The sequence below is a fragment of the Corylus avellana genome, chromosome 2 (assembly GCF_965113065.1).
Source record: "Corylus avellana chromosome 2, dhCorAvel1.hap1.2, whole genome shotgun sequence".
In the NCBI taxonomy this organism is placed as follows: Eukaryota; Viridiplantae; Streptophyta; class Magnoliopsida; order Fagales; family Betulaceae; genus Corylus; species Corylus avellana.
The window spans coordinates 3,856,913-3,872,435 of record NC_142491.1 but is presented as its reverse complement, the minus strand read 5'-3'; the positions used below and the strand labels follow the sequence as shown (position 1 = coordinate 3,872,435).

General features: G+C 36.3%; 1 protein-coding gene across 2 annotated transcripts; it reads right to left on the bottom strand.

The window, feature by feature from the left end:
* Positions 1-65: 65 nt before the first annotated feature.
* XIF (myosin-like protein XIF) lies at positions 66-14,214 on the bottom strand. Of its 2 annotated transcripts, none has more exons than XM_059593469.2 (39): positions 14,089-14,214; positions 13,653-13,986; positions 12,595-12,738; positions 12,149-12,294; positions 11,913-12,069; positions 11,778-11,836; positions 11,510-11,669; positions 11,272-11,421; positions 11,033-11,169; positions 10,784-10,930; positions 10,414-10,515; positions 10,262-10,319; positions 10,047-10,148; positions 9,915-9,952; positions 9,487-9,613; positions 9,229-9,399; positions 8,805-9,145; positions 8,493-8,553; positions 8,190-8,367; positions 7,410-7,615; positions 6,806-6,925; positions 6,581-6,679; positions 5,482-5,697; positions 4,688-4,827; positions 4,507-4,608; positions 3,714-3,822; positions 3,556-3,603; positions 3,372-3,431; positions 3,075-3,245; positions 2,795-2,953; positions 2,515-2,721; positions 2,279-2,428; positions 2,120-2,190; positions 1,427-1,526; positions 1,278-1,334; positions 1,133-1,189; positions 789-869; positions 318-400; positions 66-223 (listed from the first exon to the last, which is right to left on the bottom strand). In XM_059593469.2, exons 2-39 carry the CDS (start codon positions 13,878-13,880, stop codon positions 70-72), a joined length of 4,896 nt encoding a protein of 1,631 aa, XP_059449452.2. In that variant the 5' UTR covers positions 13,881-13,986; positions 14,089-14,214; the 3' UTR covers positions 66-69. The 2 variants fall into 2 exon arrangements, with proteins under 2 accessions (XP_059449452.2, XP_059449468.2); XM_059593485.2 differs by having other exon boundaries at positions 8,805-8,911; positions 9,014-9,145; positions 13,653-14,089.
* Positions 14,215-15,523: the final 1,309 nt, after the last annotated feature.

Below are 15,523 nucleotides of genomic sequence, written 5' to 3'. Positions count from 1 at the left end.
TCCTCAACACACTCATTCTCACTCTCCCACACCACAAAAGCGAAAAGCGAAAAATTGCAATTAATTACACTATAATGTTTCAGTATCAGCAAGTCCCTGTGCTGCTTGTAACAAGAAATGGAAATCAGATCTTTGTCGTAGGATGGGTAGCGGATCGACATCAGATAGATTGATTTCTGTGTCCCTCAAGGATCTGAACATCTCTTCCATTGAAAAGGGTATGCTGAAATTTTCGTCACATTATTGCAATCAGCCATTTTTTTTTTCTTATATATAATATATATGAGGTTTCCAAGTCAATATATATAAATATATACCTTGAATCCACGTCGAGCAAGAAAGAATTATTGGGCATATTAATTGAATCTTCTGCCATCAAGACTCTCATTCGGCCAATTACCTGAGAATTTCCAGAATTCATATATATATATATATATATATATATATATATATATAGAAGTGAGATCTCAATTTGACAATATTCTATTACTTTTAGGAAAATGTTTGGGCGTATTACAGCTTTTATTACAAATTCATGTTAGCAATCCACAATGCCATGCAGTAGAGCATCGATGGAAAAATTAAGCAACAAAATTCGATTGACAAATTTAATTGTTTAGTAACATGATCGAGTGTCATGGAAGCCCCACATTAATTTAGAAAAAAAAAAACTTGTTGTATTACTCCTAATTAATAGCCTTAATTAAATACTGTAACCATTTCAATGTGAAACACACAAAGGAGATGAAAATTATAGTAGAACAAAAGTTGCGAGCTAGAGTACTCACATCTGGAGATAATCCGTGCGTTCCATATTTGTCATCCCAGAACATAGTTCCAATGCGATATATTTGCGGAAGGCTCAATATCTATGAAAAAAAAAGAAAAAAAAAAAGGTAGATTTGTAAGTAGTGGAGAATAACATTTTATCTTATTCTGCATGGATGACTGAAAAATTTGAAAGGTTATTTTATTGTACAATTTCTATCAAGTGAAGGAAAAGTGTAGCCAAGAGAAGGCTTTGACGTGTGGACATAGACATAGACCATAGGCTAAACCACCTTAATCTGTATCTTTCTTTTGCAATAAACTTTTAGAAAAGGGAATTAAAAAAATAAAATAAGTCGGTTACCGGGCAGAGCTCATTTGTGATCTCATTCAAAGATTTCTGAGCTTTCTGATGCAGCACCTGCAAAGGAATTAATATATATAACTCTGAACCCTTAATTACCTTTTAAATAGCTAGCTAGCAGGTCTATTGGTTCAAGGAAGTATACCAGAAACCCGACAGCTTGCCTTATGCGTTGGAGTTCATCCCAGGACGATCCAGCGTACTGTAAAAAGCAATGAAATAATATTACTTTCTCCTCCTCCTCCTCTCATTTTAGTCTTGGAAGAATTACAGCTAGACAAGTGTCATGATTACCTCGTCTGTTGTTTTGAGACACCAATGATCCAATTCCTGCAAACCTGCCTTTAGATATTCTCCATTGCTAAATGAGCAGCATTCACGTCGAAGCAATAAGCTGCCAGACCATAAATTTTAAACTTGTATATATTAGTGGTCATACATTAATTAAAGGGAAAATTACTATTTATCCTCTCAAAGTTTAGAGCGATTTTCAATTTAACCTCCAATGTTTTAACTTTTGTAATGCACCCCAAACTTTCAAATTTTTGCAATTCGATCATTTTGACTTTTTTTTTTCTCCAAAATGCCCTCATCCCAGTTTAAGAAAATAAAATAATAATAATAATAATAATTAAGGGGTGGCCGGCCACCCCAATTGGGCCTAGGGTTGGCCCTTGGGGGTGGCCGAACCGCCCTTGGCCACCCCTTAATTTTTTAATTTTTTTTTTTTTTCAAACTTGGGATGGGGGCATTTTGGAAAAAAAAGTAAAAATGTCGAATTGCAAACATTTGAAAGTTTGGGGAGATATATTACAAAAATTGAAATATTGAAGGTCGTATTGAAAATGACTCCAAACTTGAGCGGGTAAAGTGTAGATTTCCCCTAATTAAAATTGATGTCTTTCTGAAACTTCTATTGTTATTATTATTATTTTTTTGTGCGTGTGTGTGGGTTGCATGTAGACTCGTAGTATAAACTCTGCTCACCTATTAAAGAGCTGTACATTGATGAATGAAAAGACCTGACTAAAGATCTTTCTTGTGATCATTGGAGGGACCTGGAGGTCAGAAAACTAAGATGAATCTGCCGCAATTGGAAGGCCTAGAAGAAGAAGAAGAAGAAGAAGAAGATTAAATTTTGCTTACATGGTTCCCAGACATTACACCCAAGGTATGATGAAGCTTATTGACAATGCTCTGCCAATGTATGTTTGATGTTTGTTGCTTTGCAACTATACTAGAATGGATACTTTTAGATGACCCCCTTGTTGATCTGACCCGTGCTGATCTTGGTGCCTGTTTATGGTACTTAAAAGGATTTAGTTAGAGATGCAAGATTAATTTGTTGATTTGTATAACTTTTGCATGTCTGAGATGCTTACCTGAATGCACAAGTTAAGCAATGGGCTGATCTCTTTCTTCAAACCATCACGTATCATCCCATATATTTTCTCAACACACGCAGTTAGATGCTGCTTAAATAGTAGGGCTGGGTACTTAGCTTCCACTTTTAATTGTTCATTTGGTTTCCCCACCATTCCACTGTACCCGCTTGAAATTCCCGTGCCCAATGAAGATGGACGGAAACCCTGAGATTTTGTATTTACAATTATAAAATTTCACATTTGGGTTTGTATGTATGTACCAATTGATGAAGCTTACTTGTGCCATTCTACCAAATAAGGTGGCAGGGGAGCTCCGATTACGATGTGAAGCTGCACTAATTGTATTGCTCGCCTTGAGTGTACTTTGGAGAAGAAACAAAAGGGTACAAGTTGTTGAAAGCCAATGAGCTAAATCGGTGTCGACGTTGTCTTGACTCTTCAAGGACATTTACATTGAATCGAAAATTAATTTCAAATGTCAATAAGTTGATTACATTAGCATACTTTAATTTAGAATGCTGAAAGCATGCTTAATATGGTTCTTTGAAAGGTCCTACCTCTGTAGATGAACGAATTGTTTGAATAATCCTGTCAAATATATTTGTCTTCTCTGCTTCAAAGGATCTCCACTGAAGAAGTGCTTTGTATACAATACAGGCTGCGACGGGTCTCTTCTTATCAAATCGTTTATCCTCCATGAGATATTTGAGTAGTACATCGTGATTTTCCTATTTAAATGGAAAATAAAATAGGATTTACTCTTTAGTGACTATCCAAGCAAAAACAGGCAATATTTTGTAGGACTTCCACATTTGCAGTGTATCTGCCTATAATTTCAGCTTTCAGTAGAATACCTGCTGCCTGTCTGTGAGTGATCTTTGTTTAGTTAGGACTGAGACAAGAGGTCCCGATTCCTGGAAAAGGAAATAAATTCGTTATTTTGGAAATAAAATAGATTAGTATCCATTAATTGTTATCTGTTCTTGAATTTTTTTTTTTTTTTTTTTTTTTTTTTTTTGAGAAGAAAGCTGATGATACTTTTGTTGTTTGAAGTTCTTCCTCCGTTTGATGTCCATTAGCAAAAGACTGCACCATTTTAGAAGGATAGGCTCAATTAATAGTCAAGTAACTTCATTAAAAATAGGCATATTAGTGTACCACCTTAACATCCCCCCGACAAAAAAGAATGTCTGTACCTTGACTTGTGGTGGCACCCTTTCAGGAGTAGCTATCTCCTTCACAACTGCTGCCTGGTTGTGGAGCTGTTCATTCTCTGACTCCAAAATTTCAATCTTGTTCTTCAGGCTGGACAAAAGGTAAAACCTTCAGAAATGTGCTGTGGTGAATAGGTTAGTAGTTTCAGCTCACGCTTCTGTTCCAAAAGCTCACAGTGAACTGAAATTATGCCTAAGCAACTCATTTTGACGCAGTGACAGTTGATAAAATCTTGGAGTTGCTTTATTGCATAACATAACTTCTACTGTATTATTGACTACATGTATCCCTTAAATGAAATCATTTCATGGTTGAACACTCACTTGACAAGGTGCTGCATGCAAGAAAGCAGTGTTTAAAAAGTAAATGTTTTAATGATATGTCTAATTTTTCCAGTGTCTGATTGTTATTTCAAATGTATTTTTGTGCAACATAAATACTAGCTGGTCTTCAATTAGATTCATTTGCATTCTCATCACCTTGCTTGCATAGCGATAAAGATAAATATATTCCATTACTATTTTCTAAGCTGATTTTGCTGATTTCTACAAAACAGAAGGAGCTGATATCTTGCATGTTGGTTTGGTCAAGTTATAGACATCATGGTCAACCCAACTTTTTCTGATATTCTTGACAGATTAATGTTCATATTTTTCTAAAGTTGCTAAGAGTTTACTCAAGCACACAAATAATAAAAGTAAAATTAAATTTCTTACACCCCCGCCGCCGCCCCCCCTGCCCGAGAGAAAAAAATAAAAAAAATTGCAGACTAACATTTTCAGTTCTTCGGAGAAGTCCTCCTTTGTTGATGCAACCAAAGCCTGTTGGCGTAGAACCTGATTCTCGGATGCAAGGTTTGATAAGTTCAATTCTAATCTGAAATCATAAATTCGAGTTAGTAATCCCTAGATTTTGAAGATACAGTTGTCTGCACAACCAACACTCAGTTGACTACCTTTCAATGGTCTCTTGAAGTAATGTTGCTTTTAGCTGTGCCTCTTCTGCCTCTTTAAGCCTTGTTTTGCTCTCTTTTTCAGCTTCGGAATACTTTTTCTCAAAATTCTCAACTTTTTTCTTCAGATCTCTTACCTCACCCTACATAATTGCAACTTATATAAGTCACCTGTCACCATATTTGCCTATTGCAAAATCTATTTATGAATGTAGATGGTTGTATGCATGCTCGAAAGTGCCACTATCAAATCTCTACATAGCACCAGCGTATTTTAGATTTTTGGCTATGCCATATATAGCTGCATGACGCAAGTAGGATATTATGTGCAGCAACCTTGTGTGGGATATAATGTGCAGGGGACTTTTTAACTGTTGGAAACTCTTTTTCTCTTTCATTAACTATTAAGGGAGTAAGAGAGATTTAATAACTATTCATGCACTTCATGCATTCATGGACCACTTTGGAAAAAGTGCTAAAATATTAATTAAAATAATTAAATTTACCATTTTCCTATAAGTTTAACATTTTGAGATAAATGGTGATTTAACACGGTATCAGAGCAAATGTCCTGAATTTGAACCCTAACTCTACAATTTATCCCCCATTTCAATCAACTATGTTATGTGTTGGACCTCACTTATTAAGGGAGAGCTTAAGCCTACACGTGCTCGTGATTTAAAAAAAGAACCATAAAGCTTACTTCAAACACATATGTGACCTGGGCTTCTTTGTAGGTCATGTATTATTTGCCACCAATTGGTAATGAATACAAAAGGAGAGTTTTTAGAAGTTACTTCCAGTTCCTCATTGTGATTCCTCAGTAACTGCAACTTGGTGTTGTCCACAACTGGAACCTCTTTAATGACTGCTGGAGCTTGCTCAATGGCTAGCTTTGCTGCTTCTTTCTCATGTATGATTGAGGCATGAGCTTCATCCAGTTGCCCTTGCATTTCGTGTAAAGCATTTTGTAACCTTGCAATTTCTTGTCCTCTTGCTTCTTCAAGATCAATCTGCAAGACATTGCTTTTTGTGATGAACTTAAATGGATCAACTCTTTTATGGACTGAGCATCAAATTGACATCTTCCAATTAGTTAGTGTCTTGAATGCTCTAAAAATATAAGGCTGAATATGAGTAGTAATTTAGAAAATGTGATTCAACTTAAATGTGAACTCAAATCAGGATTTTGTGAATTAAATCTTTACCCTATTTGGAGTCTAGTGGGTCATGCCTGCAGAGGTGGTACATGTACTAGATTATTGGTGAGGTCAGGTGGGTAGACGTTCAGTTCTAGATGTGTGGAGGATAGCAACGTTGTTCTTAATGTAGAGCATATGGAGAGAACGGAATGCTAGATATTTTGAAGACCGTGAGAGGACAAGGGAAGAGCTCAAGAACAATCTGGTCAAATTGCTTTTTAGTTGGACTATGGAGCATAATATCTCTCAATTTTCTAATTTATCTGAATTTGTGGATTTGTGTATTTCTTTTTTCATATAAGGGGGACTTTCTTTGTATACTTTCTATGTACTAGGGTTGCGCCCTTCTACGCTTTTTGAATGAAATAAACTATTTATCAAAAAAAAAAAAAAGAAGATGAGCCTCTCCATCCAGGACTGGGGGTTTGTAAAAAATAAGTAAAATGTGATTCAAATTTTATTTTTTTTCCATCAAATGGTGGCAGTAGGCTTAGAAAATGGGGATGGCCGTCCCCCTCCTCAATCCCTTCTTAAGGGGAAGAGGTGCCGCCTAGTTATAAAATAATGGTACTAAGTCAAATTATTCACATCAGTTTAATAATGTCATATACTTTTTGATATGATTCATTATGTTACTTAGTATAATTGGATTTAAGCTAACTGATTTACATGTTGCAGTTGATGGAGAATATACCCTTAAGTGCTTTTCAAATTCTAGTCGCCATGTTAGCTCTTCAACACGCTTCTCCAACTTGTCCTTAGCTTCCTTAAGTGCCCCCGTTTCTCTTGCAGCCTGCATCAGGGAGTTTGTTGTTTTCACTATGCACTTACTTTCAATCAATCTAGTCTTAAAGAATAATTGAAGCCAAGAAGTGGAGAGAAGTGCCAGTATAATGCTTATATGAGAAGTGAAGCTCACCATTTTTAGCTTTCTAAGCTCTTTCCTTGCTACCCTCGCTCTCCAGAGACATTGAAGTGTAAGAGTCGCTTTCTTCTGCTGTTTATAACCAGAGAGAGCTTGGAATCTTCTCCATTGAGTCTGTCAGAAGAATGATTGACAGTGTAATCAAAATCATTAGTCCAAAGTTGTTGGTTGATAAATGATTCATTGGAGTATAAACCTTTCTCAGATGACTTTTATTATAATCCATTTATGTGACAAACAACAAAATTATAGTCTTGCATGTAATACCAAGCTTTACTCACCTCCTTAATCCAAGAAGAGGGACGTGATTCTAGTATGTTTGACTAGGTACTTATCAAATTGTTTATGTTCACCCTAATCTTGAAAATGTTACCTTTATTAATTCTGTAATTGTAGATAATTTTCTTAAATGAAGACATATCCTATCTTTCAAAGTGCACTGCTACAAGTACCATAAAATTAAATTAAAAAAAAATGTTGTTTCTTGTTCCAAAAATATCATTGATCAAGAATTATTTAGGTGCCATATAATTTGCATCTCAAAAGTTTCTTTATGCAGTCCTGTATTTTATTCCCAGTCAGTGCATCAATTTATTACCTGAATGCTGGTTGTAGCCTTCGTTCTTCTTCTGTATCTGTATTCATTTCGAGCTGCCATTGCTCGTGACCCAGTTTGAATAACTATTGCTGATGCTACTAATTTTGTGTATGATTTTCTATCAGTGTGAGCACGAACATGTTTTTGTATGCGGATTGAAGCAGCTTCCTTTCTCATACTCTCATATAACTTACGTGCAAGTTGTGCTGCATGTAGAAGAGGCAAGAGAAACAGTCAAATTTTCATTTAGTTACAGCAAGGACTGTCAAAATTGGTAGTTGCTCTTTATAAATTAGGATAAAGCCCAAAAATACCCCAGATGTTGGAACCCATTGTCCCAAGAGCTTAACTGAAAATGTATGTCAAAGCTAAACAACTGAAGGGGGTTCACACAAAATGGCTCTAGTACTGTGATGGTTAACAATGTATATCATCAAGTTCATACATGCTAACAAAGTAACCAGGACCTATCTATAGGATCAAACTGAAATTAAACCCCACCAATCTGATCAAGGAGTACTACAAGAGAAGATGTTTACGAAATTAATTTTTCAAAAACAGCAATATGAGTATTTTGGGCTGAGTCGTCCATGAATCTAACCCAAAGGAAACTCTTCTAAAAAGGAAGGATACATAGCTAAATACGAACTGCTAAACTAAGCAGCCAACCTTTGGTTTGTTATAGGTGGGCAGACTTATGTGCTTTGGTAGTTCTAGCACATACTTTCTCATTTACAAGCTATGATACAATATAGAATAACATGAGAGAAAGAGAGCAACCTCTCCAAAGTTTCTGGACATTAATAGTAGACCGGCGCAGGGTAATGAACTCTTTTCTAGTCAGATGTGTTCGAATTTGCCGTTGGATGCGTCTGGCAGCATTAGCCAAGACTTCAGTTCTCCGTGCATCTAATTCGGCCATCTGCCCAGCTCTAAGAAACACCTTTGTTTTTCCAATCTGAAGTACAGCATTAGGGAGACAACTCTCACAATACATAATGAAACTTTTCTTTGGAAAGTAATGCACAATGATCCTAACTATTGTTGTATCATTTTAATTGGTAGTTCCAAGTTTAGAGTGACCTGATAGCCCTTTAAGCCCATTCTGTCACAGATAGCAATACATGCTGATTTTTCATCAGATCTGCACAAGAGAAATCACTGAACTATCAAAGGTTGTAACTAGACAAAGTCAAAATGCAGTGTAGTTAAAATCATCTAAAATGAAGATATCTCAAAGGTACTTATAAATTACGGATTTGTTAAATATTAGAGCAGACAGCTTATATTCTAGCCTTGAACCTTGAGGTGCTGGCTTCCTTTGTATTCTATAAGTAAAAATGTGAGATGAAAACAGAGGATAATGATTATACTTTCTAAATTGAGTGAGTTTACCCATCAAGAACATCAGGAGCTAGCATTCCAAAACGATCGAGGAACTCATCAAATGATCTTTTTGTTGGATACCCAGCACAACTTATCCTAATAGCCTCTAATACACCCTGCCAGAATACCATTTGGAGGAGCATTATCAACAGGTCAACTTCTGATACTTTCTGGAAAATGCTATTTATTCTGTGAGGTAGAAGAGGAATTTTAGTTACCCCGCATCTTAACTGGTTTAAGACATTGAAGTTCTCAAAGATTCCAGGCTTCAAAACTGTGTTTGGCTTTACACATCTGATGTAATGTGGTTCTGTTGTGTTCAGTGTTTCCATCAAAGACTGTAGTTGTTGCTGGATTTTGAAGTGAGCAGGACTAAGGTTAGGGTGGCAGGGTTTAGAGAATCAGATAAATGCTACAATGGAAAGTGGCTTACCTTGAAGCGAGTACCAATGGAAGAGAACTTAGATTGCTTTGATGTCTCCTCAGGTAGTGGAGGGAAAAGATTAGCAACGAATGGGCACTTGGATGCATTTAGTAGAGCTTGATGTTCTGCTACAACATAATCCTTGTTTTTGTCAAGAAATTGGTCTGCTTGGTAGATGACCTGTTGAGCATAAGGCTTTACAGTGAGAAACCAAATTTTGCTGTTCTTAGCATCGTGGATGGGGATATGATTTAAACAATCACTTACATCTCCAGCATAATGATTTATTATAAAGTCTGTTCGAGCAAGTTTTGGCTTGCTGAAGCGCTTGTGTCCTTTATATGTCTGATACATCTTTTGTGCAAATGTCTCATGGGTTGCCTTGGGAAACATACTGCAGCAGAAGTGAACTTGTTTATTGTGTCCATGTTTTCAGTATCGATGCATTGTCTCTATCTCCCACTTTCTTTTTCTTTTTTTTAATTATTTATTATTGTTAATATTTTTTCCTTCTATTTTTACTATTAGGAGATGAGGTTGCCTTTTACCTAAATTAAAAATTATGGAGGTAAACGGTTTATTGCCTAAGCTAGCATCTGATGTGGGTGCAAGGTGCAGAACTTGCTTAACTATATTATAAGTAGGTATTTTAGAAACTGAGATATTCATGAGTTGCAAGTAGGCAAAATGCATACCAGGCTTCATCAAGAAGAGCAATTATACCCCCAGGTTTCTGCATGCAGGGACATAGCAGCATATTTCAGGGTTTCATGCAATAGACAAAAAATGTGGTGGGTGGACATGCAATGGCCTTTGTGGTTCAGTACCTTCTCAATAAGATTCAAAACATCTTGGTTGTCCACAAACTCTACATAGCTCCAATTGATTTCCTCCTTTGTGTACTCCTCTTGCTCCATCTTGAATACATGCTGTGGAGAAAGATGCCTATTTATTTAAATTATTGAAGCTGTATCTAGAATGTTCAAACTGTATCTTGAATAGTATGATGATGTTCAAACTGTATCTAGAATGTCATTCTTACCTGATTAAAATGTTGTTGCAACTTCTCATTTGTGAGGTTGATACATAGCTGCTCAAAACTACCAAATGGAACATTTAAAATAGATGTTTCTTTCAAAAAAAAAAATTGTTTTTCTGTTGATGAGTAATCATGTTCTACCATTAATATTATACCTGTTGAGCTTGAAGCTTTCAAAGCCATATATATCAAGTACTCCAATTAAGCTTGCCGCGTTAGGATCTTGACCAATTGAACTGTTTATCTTATCCACAATCCTGCATAGTTGAAGAATTTGCTCACTGTAATTCAGTCCTTATCCAGTCAAATAAAGTTAGGTTTAGAAGAAATTAAAAATCAAATTGGTATTGGTTTGGAGACAGTCATGATTGCCGATCTGTTGAACTGGTTTCATGTTTCCTAGGTAACTTGGGTTGGCTGAGTTAGAGGCGTTTAAATTTAATATTGGAGCACTGTTGCTACCTGCCTAGGTAATATGACTAATTTGCTTTTTCCAGATTAAAGATTTCAATCTAGTTTGCTTACCAATCAAACAGCCTGGAGTACACAGTCTTTGCCAAGGCGTCACGACTTAAGGCAGCTCGGTCTGGGTCCAGTGGTTTTGTAATGTTACCATCGGGAGTGACTATGACACGCTTACAAAGTGAGTCTTCTAGCATCTTCTCATCACACCTGAAGAAGCATACACCAAGGCAACAGAGAGGTATCATTAATATTAGAAACTCGCAAGAAATTAATTTCTATTCTGGTGGTCCAAATAGATCAGATTTCTACATGAGTAGCTCTACAGCAGTTTGAAGATGGAATTTTGATTTCTCATCTTTTAGTTTGGAAGAATCAACTTCCTTCCCTTTGATGAAGTTAATGTTCCCAAGATGGAGGATTGCACCCACCACGCGGAATATAGCATCCTACAGGAGGAACCAATTCTATTAATTAATATTCATAATGAACAAGCTAGTAAATCTTCAATTTGTTAGTATGTACCAATTAATGCAAAGGATTATAAAGACCTGCTCATCCTGGCTGATCCCTACAATATCCATTGCATTTCTGGTCTCCAAATACTCTCTTGCATCATCTACATTTGCTACTTCATAACAGTTTGATTGATTAAGATAATGGAATGTCCTCGGGTCTCCCAACTTGAATTTTTTAACATCCTGTAAGGGAACACTAGCTAGTTCAGCTAGATGTTTATTATATATGTCTGAATTGGTTGCTGCTTACAAAAAAATGTAGGGAGGTCACCTCCGGCGGTGCTGCACACAGCATGTAGAAACAATGATAGTTTCTCTCTGGATCAGAGACTTGGCACACACGTGACCTTTCAAGAAGGTATGTACGAATTGCAGCTCCAGATATCTTTCCATGCTTATCAAATTGAATCTCAACAAATTTACCAAAACGACTGGTAAAGCCACCAAATGATGTAAGTCGAACCAGAGAGAAAACTATTATTAAAAAAAGGTCAAGATAAAACGTACATAATACAAGAAAGATTATCAAAGCATCTCACCTTGAATTATTGTTTTTCACAGTTTTGGCATTCCCAAATGCTTCCAGGACTGGGTTGGACTGAGATGAGGAGAACATCAGTCTTCATTTTTATCCATCGGAAGTAGTTAATATACAAGAAGTAGCTCAAGCTCACCTCCAAAACCTGTTGTTCTACTGTTCTTCCTTCTGTAACAGATCTGCCCCCCATGAATGCAAGGTATCTCATGAGCATTTTTGTTGTCTCCGTTTTACCAGCTCCACTCTCTCCACTTACCAAAATGGACTGGCTTCCCTGTTCATTTATCATTGCCCTGATATATATGTATATAAGTCGACACTTCTTTTTAATAGATAAGCCATGGCCAGTTTCTATATACACTGGTTATATACCTATAACAAGTGTCTGCAACAGCAAAGAGGTGTGGACTTAGCTCTCCAAAGGCAGCTCCCTTATACTGCTGCATCATGTGGATGTCATACAAGTGTGGCAGTCTTCGGAAAGGATTCACCGCTATTAGAATGTTCCCAGTGTAAGTCTGCTTATTTCATCACCGCTTATTAGTATTCCCAGCTCTTGTTATATATATCTCTACTATTTGTTACAGATAATTAAAGACCATGTTAGAGAAGACCACTTCAAAGATAAGCCACAAGAGGAATCAAGATCAAGAAGGAGATAATATTTATATTATCTCCTTCTTGATCTTGATTCCTCTTGTCGCTTATCTTTGAAGTGGTCTTTATCTCTAACACTACTATTTAACTTTCAAGGTTTGCATTACTAAATAGCTAGCTTCACTGAAGTAGTGGTGTTGATTAGGGTGGATGTTACTCACATATATCTCATTGAGTGCAAACCGACAGTCAAGGTTATGTAGGACTCCCGGTTCATGGAGGTAAGCTAACTTGGTCATGTCATCGACCCCTGCTGGTGGTGCTTCTGTGTCTTTTGGGTAGATACAGGAAATGTCTGCAATTATCTGAAATTGAGGTAAATGCTTTATCTTTAGTTTAGATATGGCATGAGCATTTCTGAGATATCAATTAATCATTCAAACTTCATAAGACCTCTCATTGTGTCCTAAAAGAAAGTTGCAGTGACAGATGGATTTTTAAAGCCAAAGCAATCATCTTGACATCGCTCTTGACAATCTGACTGACGGGCGGAACAAGAATATCAGCAGGGAAAAACTAAAATAAAAAACTTTTGGGGATAGGATAACAACATAATTTTAAAGGGTTTATTGATTCCATAAAAATCAAAAATCAAAAAATCAAAAAATCAAATTTTGAGGGGCTACTCCTCCCAAGCGAGGTTGTAGTTCCGCCACTGCAAAATGAGATCTAAATTTTGGTCAAATACAGAACAAAGTTGTACCTAGAGACCCTTTTTGTTTTGGTATTGTCCATTTCTGTGAGAGAAGTAATTATAGGTACATTGATTCTTATTTGGACCCTGTTTCATTGTTAAATTATGTATGCTTTTCAATAAACATACTGCTATAAATTAGAGTGAAATGACGAGTGGCAGTTTACTAGCACATAAAATTTTAGATGTCAATAGATATATTAACAGGGTTTATGATTTCTTTACAAAATAGGGCTTATAGATCTTCTACATTTTATGATTTCTTTACAAAAATTAGTTATCCCTAGAGATCATTTTGCTTGATTTTCTCATCTACCAGTAAAGTTGTAGACAATGCCTGAAGAAGAGCTCTACGAGGTTATATATATATATATATATATATATGGCCTCAAAATGCTCGTCATATTACTGTTAAGAAGACGAAAGAATGGATGAAGGTTTGCCTTGCTAGATGATATGATGAATGACTAAATAAAATAAGGTGCTTTCTGAAGTCCAGGAATATGGGAGGTCAGAGAAGCTTACTGTCTTCCCGTTAGTGGTAATAATGGTGGCACTTCTGCCATTGATTTTTATCACTTCCCCATCGGTCCATGCATCCTCAGGATCCTCTGCCCACACATGTGATCCAACTATGATGTTTACCGGACTTCCCTGGAGCATCCAAACATACACAATAAACGCATTTTCAAGGAAAAAGATGGTCAATGAATTCAAACTGAGGCAAAAGAATGAAATCAGGAAGCTTACCATAACTACCAAAAAAAAAAAAAAAACTATATGATCATCAGAAACAGAATGAACGTATGCAGATGACTTTGTGGTTTGGGATCGAGAGAAGGATGGAATAATGCAGAAGCTGACAGTAGAAAAGAATGTTAAAAAGCAATTCAAAAGCAGAGGAAATGCCAGTAGTGTAACTCACAAAAAGCAAAAGACAGATCGAGCAGCCACCCCTTACCTCCCTCCCTCACTCCATATCAACTTTCTTCTTTTTTTTCTTTTCTTTTTTTCTGCTCATTCCACATAGGATGCTGACTTGTCATTGTGTCCATTGCTTAAGCCATACGAAGAGTCCTCTTGGAGCTGGTACTAGTGGACCAATTGCATTGCTAATTGCTATGGTCATCCCATGGATATTCCCTTCAATCTCCATATTTATGGTGGTATGATGAGCATCATTTGGATTAATTTTAGAGTCAAAAGAGTTCTCTTCTCTCGTTGCTTTATTTTTGTATGAAATCAAATTTAGGATTACAGATGGCTAGAAATTATTAGCTGTTTGTACGAAATGATTTAAAACATGTCTGGTTTGAATGACTAAATGGCCCCATGTCGAGCACTTGTGTGTTTCCAAACCAAAGAGAAAAGTTGAGTGATGTTTTTGTTTTTTTTTTGGGTTCAAGGGGATAGCGGAATTATAAAGGTCATTTTATTATACAGTGAATGAGTAGTAATGTTTAGCAAGTAAGAACATGAGAATGAGGATTTCTCTTGTCATATTGAACCCCATGCAGATGCAGTGGAAGTTCAGGGAATTTCCTTCACCAAACCATGATGTGGGCCTTTTGGTTTGGAATTGGAGGGCCGGTGATATGGAATTTCTTATCATTTCTTTAGTGGGACGGCAGAAGCCGGTGCCGGAATTCGGGCATGCAATGGCCGGCCATTCACATGGAAAAAGGGGTCCTCTGTCGTGGGACCCTGGAAACAAGAAAAAGCTTGCACTAACATGGCTTTCCAACCAAGCTTACCTATTTTCCTTTTACTTTTGATTTCATTTGTTACTTATTTATAACTATTTGCTTATGTGGAGTATCATTAATCATCATTACTCTTCCTCATACGCCCTGTTTAAATAGTACAAACAGGACAGGGTGAGCCTGCTCCTGCCCTACAAAGTATACCCACGCTGCTGACTACCAAGTGCCATCTATCATATTTACTAATTATAGGGGTAATTTTATTTTAGACGTCTGAATTACTATGCAATTTGATGGTCTTCTCAAAGTGTGCTTTTAAATCCAAAATTAATGGAATTAATTACATCTTTATTTAAAACCTGAAAACAATAAAACACAAAATCAAACAAATAACAATGCTAAAGAATTAACATATGCGAGTTAAGGGGCTTGAATGTGCAACATTCAGCGTTTATCAAGCCCCCTCAAAACTTCAAAACCTCTTAATTTGAACCCTTGAACTTTCAATTGCAGTCAAATTAAACTCTTCCGTCATATTTAGCCGTTAACTTCTAACGGAAATACCTAAAAAGACCAAAATATCCTTGATTTTTATTTTTATTTATTTTTTTAGTTTGGAATTAAGGGTAAATTTGAAATTTTATAAAAAAGTTAGGAGTATAAACGTCATTGTTTCACATTTAACATTTAAAA

What these genes read in the sequence shown, in the direction of transcription:
- XIF (XM_059593469.2), bottom strand. Translation starts at nt 13,880, where the DNA reads ATGGTAAGCTTCCTGATTTCATTCTTTTGCCTCAGTTTGAATTCATTG. An exon ending in TTTTGAATCTTATTGAGAAG is followed by an intron (nt 9,953 to 10,046) that starts GTACTGAACCAC and finishes CCCTGCATGCAG; the next exon opens with AAACCTGGGGGTATAATTGC. An exon ending in GTCTCAAAACAACAGACGAG is followed by an intron (nt 1,335 to 1,426) that starts GTAATCATGACA and finishes TGCTTTTTACAG; the next exon opens with TACGCTGGATCGTCCTGGGA.